Source organism: Urtica dioica, chromosome 8, assembly GCF_054948205.1.
Source record: "Urtica dioica subsp. dioica isolate 48M chromosome 8, U.dioica_male_clone48M_v1_H2, whole genome shotgun sequence".
Lineage (NCBI taxonomy): Eukaryota > Viridiplantae > Streptophyta > Magnoliopsida > Rosales > Urticaceae > Urtica > Urtica dioica.
In genome coordinates, this window is record NC_142763.1 from 5,840,583 (window position 1) to 5,853,737 (window position 13,155).

Genomic DNA, 13,155 nt, shown 5'->3' on the forward strand with positions numbered 1-13,155 from the left:
TTAAATTCTGTAATCTTCTTGAGAATTCCATCAAATGGAGCCACGTCGAAAACAAGCATTCCTTTCTGGAAAGATGTAGAAATAAAAACAACGTTAGATGAATATAATTTTCTAGATAAATTATTGTCTGTTACAACTAATAAATAATAATAGCAAAGAAACAAATCAGTCTACACAGGTTTTGCATTTTGGTCTGAACTAGGTAGAACTAGGCTAATTTTTTTTTTACGGTGGTAACTGTAAATAACAATATTAATTTCAATTATTCAAATTAGTAAAAGGATTAATACAGAAAATGCATTGAACATACCTTGGGAATATGCTTGAAAGTTGGTACAGAAGCACTGGCTGCTAGATGTAAAAGAGTTAGACAGAGAGATTGCATGCTTGTAAATCATACATGACAGATTAAGCAAATCAGCTAGCGAAAAAAGACCTAACAACCGGACTTGTTGGAGTGGTCTCCAGGAACATAAGCGCCGGCTGAAAAATGAAAAACACAACCACATTAACCAACAAAAGACAAAAGGTGAAGTATCTTCAAGTTGTTCACGCAATTGACCCGATGACACAATACTCGCAGCCAGTGAAGGGATCACTGAAAGATGGATCAAAAGTGAACTCTTGTTGTTGTCCAGAATTTTGGAGGATGAACTCCACAATTTGTTGTCGGTAGGCGAGAGGTAAATTCTCCTTCAGTAGCCATTTGTCAGCAGTGTCGTACGGAGTGTCTGTTCAATGAATTTGATTATTGCTCATTGTCTCAAAATATGATTGTGCGGCCAATGTAACTGCACCGTACTAAAATATAAATCAAGATTTTTTATTATATAATTAATGCGAATTGTAGACAAACTCAGCACCTATAAACAACTTGTGATTATAAACTTATATCTCGATAAAGCTAAATGACAGACCACATGCTACAGCCCACAAAATGTTCATATGTTCGGCAAAATTTATTATTCAGTGCACTTTAGACCACAGAATCCTAACATCCCACTGGTAGCTTAAAAATTCAGATTCTCCAATATATAAACGTAAATGGATGATGGATACTAAACTAAAAATGAAGAGTTTATAAGGCAAGGGCTAAAATATGGAAGAAGAGAAGAGAACATGTAGTTACCTGATCTATTGTAAGGCAACTTGCGTATGGGCTCACCATCTCCAATATCAACATCAAAAACTGAAAGAGAAAGAGAAGATTAAGCTCTTTTTTGAAATCGATTTATAATTGATAATGTGTCTGATTTTATAAATTTCAGAAATAAAGATGCTTACCGTAATCATATTCAATTCCATCAAGAACAGGACGTTTTGTGCTGTTGTCCGGTCCATCAACAATCTCTCCAATCTAGTTAACGCAAAGTCAATGACACGGATATAACACAAAGTAAATGAATGAAACTTGTTTGAAGAACTTGAAGCAGAAAAGTGATATGTTCATTTTCTAAAATGTTTCCAGTCAAACCAAAATAAAGCAGCATATAGTTTTTGTGGATACAAGTACAAGCAAATATGCTAACAGTTGCAACCAGCAAATGAAAACTTGCAAAATACAGAAATGGATGATTACAGAGCCACATGAAAACAAGAGCATAACAAAACGCTTGATATAAACAATGCAAAAGATAAAAAATAATTACTTTATCCCACTTATGTTCTGTCAAATTCCAAGCATATGCCACACCGTTGTCCCCTTCTCTCACAACTTTTGTCTGACCGTCACTGGAGCCTGTATATCATAATGTTTGAACACATGAATACTAATCAACGAGTTCAAGAACAATGAAGTTAATACGACTCCATGAACACACGCTGCTACATTAAGTTATGGTAGCCTGAATTGCTTTTGGAAGTTATATGAACATAAATTGTTAGTCGTAACCTCATCTATAATCTTAAGACTATCACTTAAAAATTACAATGAGTATCCTTTTGATCAGTACAGCATTCTAAGCTCAATGTTACCAGAAAATGAAAAATTAAAACTATCAGTATTACCTGGAATTTGCAAAGCATCGAGTCCGGGTAGATCTTCCAGTTTTAGTCCTCCAACTTTCTTTCTGAAAAAAAGCCACAAAGTGAAAACCAGACAGCTAAAAAATAGGAAGTAAAGGCACAAGAGAAGTCTTATTTGAGGGGGCAGTTGATATTCAATGAAAGGCAACGAAAAAAATTATGAGGCGTGGATTTTGTTTGAGAGAGAATGCAGGCAAGCCATGACAGTAGATTGATATGACAAAACAAAAATCTCAGACAATATTAGGCTAGTAGATTAATAACTCAAACTGGTAGATAAGCTTTGAATCGTACCGGCTCAATTTGTATTGAGAAAGCAGCGATGCATATGACTCGAGATCTACTGGATCAGCAATCTTATCATGATTCGTTGTCCAAACACGTGCAACACCATCTGAACACGCTGTCACAATATCCCCATTTTCCAAGAATTTGGCATCCCAAACACAGCCGGGGTGCTCTATGCTTTGAACGCATACCCCATCTGAATAATTTGATTAAAACTCAAGGTTATAAACTAAAATGAAATTCATGTTGCAAGCATTAAAAAATTTGGACAAAAACTAATGCCCTGTGAAGTAAAACTGATACCGGAGCACCCAAATGGACAAAAGTTATACTAATGATTAATGAATATCTCGGGCACTCTAAAAGTTATACACTGCCTATTTTAAATTGATGAGACTAGAAAAGATTAAAAGCCAAACAATTTTTTTTTTTTTTTCTGTTAGCACAATGCTTTTCGCCTCTGCTTCATCCAAACAAAACTAAATAAAATCCATCATATCCAAACTTATACGTCTTCATAAGCTTTCTATTCCAATGACAACCAAAGAATTGTAAGTCTTGGCGTAAAATAAATAGCATACGTTTGATAAATCATATAACTGTGAGAAATAAGCACATAAACTGGAAGCAGGAGAGAAATTTAGAAACTATCCCTTCAGTGCAAAATGACTATGAGGTTGAGATAGAAAGCTTTTACCTTTCCATATCTTTGCAGAACGATCTTCACTACCACTGACTATAAGGCCAGACTCGTGTGAATCAACTGAATAGACAATGGACGTATGACCAACCATCTCCAATAATACTTCACCCGTCAAAGCCCATAACCTAACGGAACTGCATCATTGTCACCATATAAAGCTTGAGTTGTTATGAAAACATTGTATTAACATCATTAGGGATGCACTTCGCACCAAACGAAAAAGTTCGAAAGCTGAGAAAAGTAAGAAATTCTAACCCATCATGTGATGCTGAAAGAATTCCAATATCAGACATCACTGCCAATCCTCGGACAGTGTCTGCAACCACATACATGTATACTTTCAGATGACAATTTATTTCAGACAACAGAGTAAAATATGGTTTACACTTATTGAGGGAGCCAAAAAAGTGTAATCTAATCAATGCATTTCCATAAAATGAGTCAAACATCAGTGATGAGCTCGGTGTCTTACACTAAAATGCAAGCGGAAACAGAATTCAATTCCTACCATCGCCCAAATCCAAATGTCGCCTTTCAATATTAACTTTGTCATTTTTTCATTGGTTATTTGGATTCGAGCAAGCAATAAAATTTTGTTTAAACCTAATATATGTACTACACGGAAATGTTCGAAACTAAAATTAAACAACCAAACCTGAATGCCCCGCCAAGGTACGTGTGCATGCCTTGCCTTTCCAAATGTTAATAGTTGTATCGCTTGAACCTAAAATTGAAGTAACATAAGAATGACGAGGATGTATAGCTTCAACAACTCCAATGGATGTTCTTATAACTTATACCCTTAAAGAAATTAGCAATACATTGTTGAAAGTTTAAAACTACTAATTATATGATAATTACCTGAGGCAAGCTCGCCTGAAGGTAACTTGATAACTGCTTGGATATGTGATTTGTGACCTTCCCAGGATTCAACAACTTGACCTTTTCTCCACCGTTTTAGAGTACTATTTCAAATACAATAAAGAGATTACAGGTTTGTGAATTCCAATCAAATGAAACACCCCAAAAAAAAAAAAACATATAAAATCAAAAACAGATTCGCCCATTTTAAAAATGAGGCAATGCCATTCTCCAGGCTTAAAGAAGTGAGAACTTTGAGAAGACAGACTAGCAGTATGCTTGCAATGACTCCAACAAAAAACTCACAAGCATAAGATACTATTGTTATATTTACTAATAAAAGAATCTAAGCCTACAACGAGTTTTCCTTCATCTACCAAAGCTCGTAACAACTTGAAGCCAAGATTCTCATGCCCAAATCAAATCTTTAACACAATGCATCACTGCAGCGTATCATCAGAATATATCACTATGATACAAAACACTACTGTTTCTTCTTCCCAATCCACTACCCTTTCAGTCCTCCAAATGTCAAATTTGCATGAAAAGAACCAAGGTAATAAAAAATATTTCATAAACGCCGGGAATCAAACAGAAAACTCACCAATCAACAGACGAGGACACAATGTCGCCGCCGTCCACAGCAACGCCAGTGACCTGAAGCTGGTGCCCCTTCAGCGTCTGCACCGGGTCGCCGGTCCTGAGGTCCCAAACAATGACCAGCGTGTCCATTCCGCCGGAGACGATCCCGCCGGCCGGCATATCCTCTGTGGGCGAAATCCAAGCCACCGGACCAACGAAACTCGTGTGACCAAGCAGGATCTTGGCGGCGGAGTAGCGCCGCGCGTCGGAGGCGTCCGGCGTCCAAAGCCGCACCGTCCGATCTCGCGACGATGTCGCGATTCCGACATCGCCACAGACGCAGATTCCTCTAACCTGGAGATTTTAGGTCACTCGATTAGGTTTAGTGAGAATTGATACAAATGCAGAGAGAGAGAGTGACTCACGTCGTCTTCGTGGCCGTGAAGCTGGCAGCGCAACTGGTATTCGGTAAAATCGATGTCCATGAGAGAAGAGGCTTTTAGAACAACAAAATTATTCAAGAAAGAAGAGACGAAGACGGAGAAGAAGAAGTGAAAGAAACGAATGAATGTGGACTCAGGTATGGTCTAAAGTGTAATATGGGCTTTTTCAGGGACTGATATGTAAATGGAAGAAAGAAAAAAGGAAACCCAAAGGAAAATTGCCAAAAGTAGGACTAAATTAAGGCAAAATTCAATTTTCCTATTTTTTTCAAAAATTTAACAAACTAGGACCGGTCAAACAAAAGTCAAATGAGAGATACACAAAAATCTACCTATTATATCATCATACTAATTACCAACATATAATCTTCCCCAATAAAATCTCTTATTTTTTCTCTTTCTTTCTATTTTCCCGCTCATCCCATCGAAAAAACGAATTTTTTTTTATTAGTCCTAGTTTGGTAAATTTTTGAAAAAAATAGGAAAATAGAAATGTCCCTTAATTTAGTCCTAGTTAAGGAAATGTCCCAAACCCAAAAGAAGAAGTGGTATTTGCATCTTATGTCACAAATTGGCAATCCAATTGCAAATAAGTCACACGCAAAAATTTTAGAAAGTTTTAGAGAAAAATAAAGTGATTTTTAATGAGGTATTGTAAAAATTCAGAAGACATAGAGTAACTAATAAAAAAGATTAAATGATGAGAGAGACTAATTTGAAATTTGCACATGTGACACGAATGTAAATACGTGACACAAATGAAATTTTGACAACTTTGTGACACAAATGCAAAAACCCGACGAATTTGTGACATTGACGCAAATTTCCCAAAGAAGAAAAGGTTTGCTTGGTCCACAAGTTTTCTATTAATAAAGCCCAATATAATGACAAATTTGGTTATTTTCTTTTAAATTTACCCCCTATGATAATTTCTCTCATGGCACAATCCCAAAGAATCTTCTAAAAAAATCTCATAATCAATCAAAATCATAATTTGGACAATTATTAATAAATTCAAGAGAGAGAATATATTGTGGACAATTTTACCATCTTCTTCTTTTTTCTCTATTTGTTTTCTATGAATCTCATAGACATTGACAAATTTAAACTTGTTTGGCGATTTGTTGATATATATATATATATATATATATATATATATATATATATATATATATATGTCAACAAAGAACATAATTTGGTGACATATATGTCAACAAATGACACGATTTATTGACATAATTTTCATGTTTTATCATATTCATTTGTATGTTTCACGAAGCCCGAGTAGCAAGCTTTCACCGGACTTGTATTGTATAAGATATTTTAAACTCTTGTAATTAAAAAAAAAGTAATTTTGAGAAATACAGTTTGTGAATGATTAAAAAAATGACATACTTTGTTGACATATTTGTCAATAAACGACACGGTCTGTTGATATATATGTCAACAAATTTTAATTTATTTGACGATTTGTTGACATTATCTCAACTATTGACACGATTTGTTGACATATATCTTATCAAATGACATAATATGTCGTGGTTTGATGTGATTCGCACAGCGTGATACTGGTAATTATAGTATGAATAACACAAACATATATCTAAGAATTCATATTTCTGTAGCTAATGACATTCACATCTACAGGTTTGAAAAAGAATTCTAACTTGCTTTATTCCAAAAATATTCCAAAACAAATTCTAAACATGCTTTTTTTAGGGAGAGTGAACATACTAGTCTAATCAACTCACATATATTAGGAGAATAGTCTAAGTTTGAATAAATTAAGTGAATAACTCAATTAATATTTCACTACCTAAATTACCCTCATATATAAGAGCAAAACTCAATTTTCTCAAAACCTAAACCTAAACTCGTTCTCATCTTCGTCCATTTCACGCCACCGATCCACTTCACGCTGCCAATCGCCACCGATCCATTTCACGCCGCCGCGTCGTCGTCCATCCTCGTTGCTGATCCCTAACATCGCCAACGAGATCCGCCATAGACGCCGTCAAGATCCGTCATAGACGCCGTCGATTCCGTCGAGCTCCGGCGGCGGAGATGCTCGGAGAATCGACTGCTCAGATTGACTCGAAAATCGGCGGGGGAAGAGGAATCGGCGTCGATGAAAGGGATTGAGGAGAGGCACTTTGTAAATTCGCGAATCGGTTAATTAAATTAACCTACTGGAGTGAGTTAGGTTAATTAATTAACTGACTCATGAAGGATTTGAAATTCACAAACAATTTAAAAAATCATAACTTAAGTCAATTGATATTCAAAACATTCAATTAATTAACCTAATTCCGAATTCAATCATTTAGTAAATTAACTTTACTCACAAAAAATCAGAATCTAAACTAATATTCAACCAATAAGTTAATTAATTAACCTAACTCACTCCAGTAGGTTAATTAAATTAACTTATTCGCGAATTTACCAATGACGTTATGGTCTGAGCCGAAAATATGGGCTATTTGCTTAATAAAATGAAACTTTGGCTATTTCCCCAATAAAAATGACAAACTTGACTAATTACAACAAATTTCACTTTTTTTAATACACGTCTATGTTTCCTCAATGCGAATAGAGAAGTTAGATGCAAACTAGGTTAGATGAAAAGAGATCAGCTATGTAAAAAACGTACTGGAGTCTAAAGCATAAACTAGTGGTTAAAAATTTGAAGACTGAAGTAATATCTGTCTACATACTCTTACAAATTTAATACCAAGTCAATTCACTAGTTTCATATTTCAATTGTTTGTAGATGCTTTAAATTATCTGATTTTCACATACATTGTCGAACTATTTTTACAAGTAATTTGCAGTCCATTACAAAATTAATTCAATAAAGCAACAAAAAAAAATTATTCACTAATTTGTGAATGAACCAAAACCAATTGAGTTAAAGATCCAAAATGCTGACAAAGTAAGAAAAATAAAAATAGAGCGGAGGTGAGTAGTTGATCAAACCCCAACCCTCGAGAAAATCAGAAGCCTTTCGAATCGAACTTACGTCGCCGATGAAGTTCCTATGGACCTCCGTGAACGCGACTCTCTTCGAGAAATCGGATTTGTATCGCTCGACGATTGAGTTTCTTTAGTACATGTAAATCATAGGGCCCTTCCCCGGAGACCTTGAGTCAGAAAAACTCCGGCAAGAATCGGACCTCGCATATGTGCTCTTCGCCGAACGAGAACCATCATATGGATAGAAAGAATTCGGAATAAGGGTTTATGAACTATTTGAGGGAAACGAAAATGATGACTTACGAGGATGACGGGGACGGCGGGTTCGAAGCTCGGTGATGGTTTCGGCAGGTGGGGAGATGGTATTCACAGCGGCCGGAGTTTCAGTTGGTAGTTTTGCCTTCGTCCCTCGGAGACGATCAGAAGCCCACTCCGAGTGAGGCATACTGCCACGTAGCACCGTCGTCGAGAGAGACATCACCACCACTTTAAGAATTCCTGACCCTCTGCCACTAAGAGTACGGGGGATAATCTGGATGCGGCTGGACTCTGGTGATGGTGTTGAGAGGTTGTGGTAAACAATACTCGTCGTTGTAAGAGGAAGATCTTTCATAATATGCAAATGAAGAGTACTCCAAGTCTTGAGGAGCAAGTCCTGCCGATTTAAAATTGTTGGACAACTGATCAACGTCATTACTAGACGTAATTGACATGACATCGTTCGTACTTCTGTGATGCGCTCGTAACTTGAATTGAGGCTGTTGGTTTACATTATGAATATGAAATTGTCTAATCAATTGAAGTCAAATATAAAGACTAAGACTACATCCAAAATTTAGAGAAATACTTTTTATTTTAAACGAGTTTAAGTCTTGTCTGTGCATCTAACTCTAAGTTTATGTCTATTGTCTAGTGATAAACTTGTTAACTAAATTTTAGGGGACTCTAATATGGCTTCTTATGAATTAATAATGTGTGTTCTTTCTCTAAAGTTGTTTAGTTAGAAGAATCCATCTCAAGATAGAATCTATATTTTCAACTAAACAGTCATTTTATTTTATAATACCCTTTATGTTTCTAAAAAAAATATTATTTGTTTTATATTTTAAGATCATGGGTAGGCCCTAATCATGGGAGTCTCCTTAAATATTCTCAAATATTCTTCCTAAAATTCGTTCATTAGATTCGTGGCATATTTCGTAATTTTAGGCGGATATGATCCTTAGTTTTTTTATAGCCTTGTTCAGCAGCAGGTACCACCGTCCAAGTAACCGACTGCTCAAGCGTTCGTTTTGTCGACATTGTTTCCGATTTTCAAGGTAATTCCTTTTTTTTTCTTCCCTTTTTCTTTTGTCGATACTTTTCCGTGCCCTTAAAAACACGGATCTATATATTGTAAAAATGTTACCCTTCTTGCTAATCAATCATAATCAAGTAATTGACTATGAACCCAATCTAAAAGCTCATTTCTTTTACGATTTTTACGAATGAGCTGATGGGTTTTGTAGTAGCACAAAAGTTTGGAATGATCCTGTGAACATCGGATTTGTTCCTCATGAGATATATCCAGCAAAATCTACTACAATCATCTACAAGGGTTAAAAAGAACCTATGACCTGATCGTGAGGTCACAGCATAAGGACCCCACACATCACAATGAATCAAGTCAAAGGTCTTTTCAGATAGACGATTATGAGATACAAAGGGAAGTCTACGCTGCTTTGCAAGAGGACAAATGTAACAAGGATCATGTTTATTTGCTGGTAAGTAAGACAGTCTAGTCTTTAAGAAATCTAAACGTTTAAAAGATAAATGGCCAAGTCTGTGCAGTTATGTTGTTGATATGGTATTTTCTGCAACATTCTTGAGCACATACAGTCCTCCTTGAGTTTCACCCTTGCCAATCATCATCTTGGTCATTATATCCTGTATAACAAAATCACTGTGTGAGAAAGTGACAATCAGTGAAGAATCTAGTGTCAAAGAACTGACTGAAATCAAATTAAATTTGAAATTAGGGACAAGTAAAACATCTTTGAGCACTAGATTCTTGTTAACATTGATGTCACCATAGTAATGGACAGGTATCACCATGTGGTTAGGCAAAGTAATTGTAGAACTGTGTAATCTTTTCAAACTGTAGAAAAGGGTTTTATTAGCATAAATGTGTCTAGATGCACCAGAGTCCATAATCCAATTATGGCTAGGGTTAGTAATGCATCCTGAACTATGAGCACAAATGTACTTAGAAACAGGGGAGTCAATAATCCAATTATGACTAAAATTAGTAAACAACCTGCATTGTCATTGTAAGAACATGAATCTGTGAGAAAGGATGTCATGTTGATGTCACTTTGACCTTCAGGAGAGGGTGTAGGTGCTGTGAGTTGGTTGGAGAGCATGGAGATGATTTGGTGAATTTGTTCATTGCTGAGATTCGGTGTTGAGCCAATTGAGTCATTTGTCCCTTGTAATGTTGCTTCAGTCACATTTGTGGAATTCTTTGACCTTGGTTTGTAGCCAGGTGGATAGCCATGCAACTTGTAGCACTTGTCAACAGTGTGCCCTGTCATCTTGCAGTGAGTGCATATGAGCTTATCTTTCTTGTTGTTGGCATTGTTGTTGGCTCTCTTTTGGTCGTTTACCGCCATTGAAACTGAGTTGGACTGGTCTTGATTGGCAAAAGTATCAGCACTGACTGATCTCTGCTTCTCATCTTGACACACCATGGCAAACACCTTGTTGATCGGTAGTAGAGGATCCATTAGTAGGACTTGGCCTCGAACGTCGAGAAAGAGTCATTGAGTCCCATCAAGAACTTCATGACATATTCATTTTGCATGAAGTTGAGCAAATCTTTGGATCCTCCAAATGTACAAGCACAAGCTTGTGAAATCCCAATTTTTTTTAGCTTAATTAAAAAGCTAAATTTTTTTGTGTTCGAGTTACGTTAGTTTTTTTTTAATAAAGTAGTAGTGAATGATTTATTTATGTGGTAGTTTTTGAATTTTTTTTATGTGTTCTTTATAGTATTTTTGAATTTAATATACTCTTTAGATTACAAAATATGGATATAATATATATATATAAGTCATTTTACATTTATATATATATATATAAGTTACTTTTATATATATGTATATATATTCTTATGTATTAAAGTTACGTAATATATACTTATATATATATTATCAATTTGTTTTTATATAAGTTATTCTATGTTTTTATATATATATATATATATATATATATATATAATATATACGTATATAATCTATATGCCACGTTAATTAAGTCAGCCTTTAGGTTAGTATAGGTTAGGATATACGTATATACTTATATATTAATATTAGGAGTAGGATTAGGGTTTGGGCTTTTAAGATTCGGGCTTTTAGGGTTTATTTAAGCCATATTTAAACATTCTCTCATCTTCTTTTAACGATTCTTCTCTGCTCTCTCTCCCCATCCCTCTTTTGGTTTGAAAAATTCGTAGCTCCAATTAAGTATGCTTTCTTTTCTCTCTAGTTCGGATTCCCTGAAAACGGTTTCTTAAAACGCTTGTGCTGGTTTCAAAAAAATTGTTTTTGCGTTGATTCTTTTTGGAAACGTTAGTTTTAAGTGTCGTCTATCTAAATCTGCAATCGAAAAATATTTTTCTGAAATACAGAACATTTTCCGATTATTTTCAAATCGGCGCACAGACCTGAGACCTATTCCCGATTTTCAGACTTTAAACGCTTACTGTGGATTCAACAAATTTGGTTTTGCATTGATTCTTTTTGAAAAAGTTAGGTTTAAATGTCTTTTATCTAACCCTTTAATCGAAAAATATATTTATCAAATACAGAATATTATCTGATTATTTTCAAAATGGTGCGCAGACAAGTTTTGACAAAAATTTTAAAGTTAGATTTTAGCACTTCTTTTATTTTTAATAAATAGTTAAAAAATTATTTTGGCCGTGATGGCCTTACAAAAAGTGATAAAAATTATGTTTTATACCTACTGGAATTTTTACAGAAGTTTTCTCAGAGTTTTAATTTTTCACTGAAACCCTAATACCCAAGGGTATTTTAGTAATTTCACGTCGGATCTCGTTTCTGAAAATTTCCAGAAACTTAGTCATGTATTAAATCCTTTTCTTACCTGATAAGTAATAGTCAACCTTTTCTCTTTAGGTTCCGAGTCATTAAGAGCATTTTTTTCCTTCGACGGTCTTCGATCGTAATTCCGATACCCAGGTGAGAATAATCTCACTGCAACACGGATTAGTTAAAAAAAAATATACTAAGTATTATGTGAGTATTTATGTATTGTGTGAATTTTTGTGTGTGTGTTTGTTCGGAATGTGCTTGGTATGATATGATATGACGATATGTGAGGTTATGTTATTATCTTATGCTGTGTATTAGAATAACTATAACACGTCTTATCTTTCTAGCTATGTTATCATGTATGTTTTTTATTTTATGTCGCTCATGCTTTTAACGTAATAAACACAATTAATAAGTTAAGTAAGCAAGAGAGTCGTACCGCCTCGAACTACGGAGGTAACTAGAGGAATTTCTCGAGCCGAACTACGGGCTCACATAGAGAGTTCCTCATATGTTTATGTATGTGACGGGGCGTTCTATGGGAGGTCGCAGCCCCATGGTTCGTTACCAAAGTGTACACTGAAATCGGTACGGCTACTCTAGGGGACCCCCGAACTAAAATACGATAGACTTTTAATAGGGTATCTCATGTCACAGTTAAAATTTAAAGTACTAATAACCGGTTCATGCATTTTTTTATTTTTATTGCTTATGTTTTGTGAGTTATAGTTATTCTCGCTGAGCGTTAGCTCACTCTATGTATATACGTCCGTGTTGTAGGTAAACAACATATGAACAAGTGAGGAGGGTGGATCAGCGGCGGCGATAGCGAGAGGGTTGGGTTATGGTTGCCTTTTTTTAGAATAAAAGACTTCCGCTTTGCTTTCAGTTTTTCAATAAGCCAAACCCAAGGTTTTATTTTTCATGGTTTAAGTTATGTTTTTCAATTCCGTTAAAGGTTAAGACTTTATTTATGGTATTTATTTCACAATGGTATTTTTTTGGGTTTTAATTTCCGATTATGTAACTTCGACTTTTTGGTTGTTTTCGTTCATCAAGTTTTAAATGAAAATTTACTTTTAGGTTATGAGTTTTCAAACTTTATATTTTAAGTTATGTTAAAAAAAAAAATTTACCTCAAATTTTCTTAAGTTTTAAAAAGTACGATAAGTAAGACGGTCTGAAA

At 35.0% G+C, this 13,155-nt stretch overlaps 1 protein-coding gene across 1 annotated transcript; it reads right to left on the reverse strand.

The window, feature by feature from the left end:
- Positions 1 to 534: 534 nt before the first annotated feature.
- LOC149387585 (ubiquitin homeostasis protein lub1-like) lies at positions 535 to 4,979 on the reverse strand. The gene is made up of 12 exons (XM_089623473.1): positions 4,885 to 4,979; positions 4,482 to 4,813; positions 3,878 to 3,981; positions 3,672 to 3,740; positions 3,272 to 3,332; positions 3,011 to 3,150; positions 2,320 to 2,509; positions 2,008 to 2,069; positions 1,650 to 1,738; positions 1,285 to 1,357; positions 1,130 to 1,189; positions 535 to 731 (listed from the first exon to the last, which is right to left on the reverse strand). The coding sequence occupies exons 1-12, from the start codon at positions 4,942 to 4,944 to the stop codon at positions 550 to 552; spliced, it is 1,422 nt and encodes a 473-aa protein (XP_089479599.1). The 5' UTR covers positions 4,945 to 4,979; the 3' UTR covers positions 535 to 549.
- Positions 4,980 to 13,155: the final 8,176 nt, after the last annotated feature.

Coding starts and splice junctions, on each gene's coding strand:
- LOC149387585 (XM_089623473.1), bottom strand. CDS start 4,944: ATGGACATCGATTTTACCGAATACCAGTTGCGCTGCCAGCTTCACGGC. Junction 3,982..4,481: donor GTGTCCTCGTCTGTTGATTG/GTGAGTTTTCTG, acceptor TATTTGAAATAG/TACTCTAAAACGGTGGAGAA. Junction 3,151..3,271: donor CTTTCAGCATCACATGATGG/GTTAGAATTTCT, acceptor ACAATGATGCAG/TTCCGTTAGGTTATGGGCTT.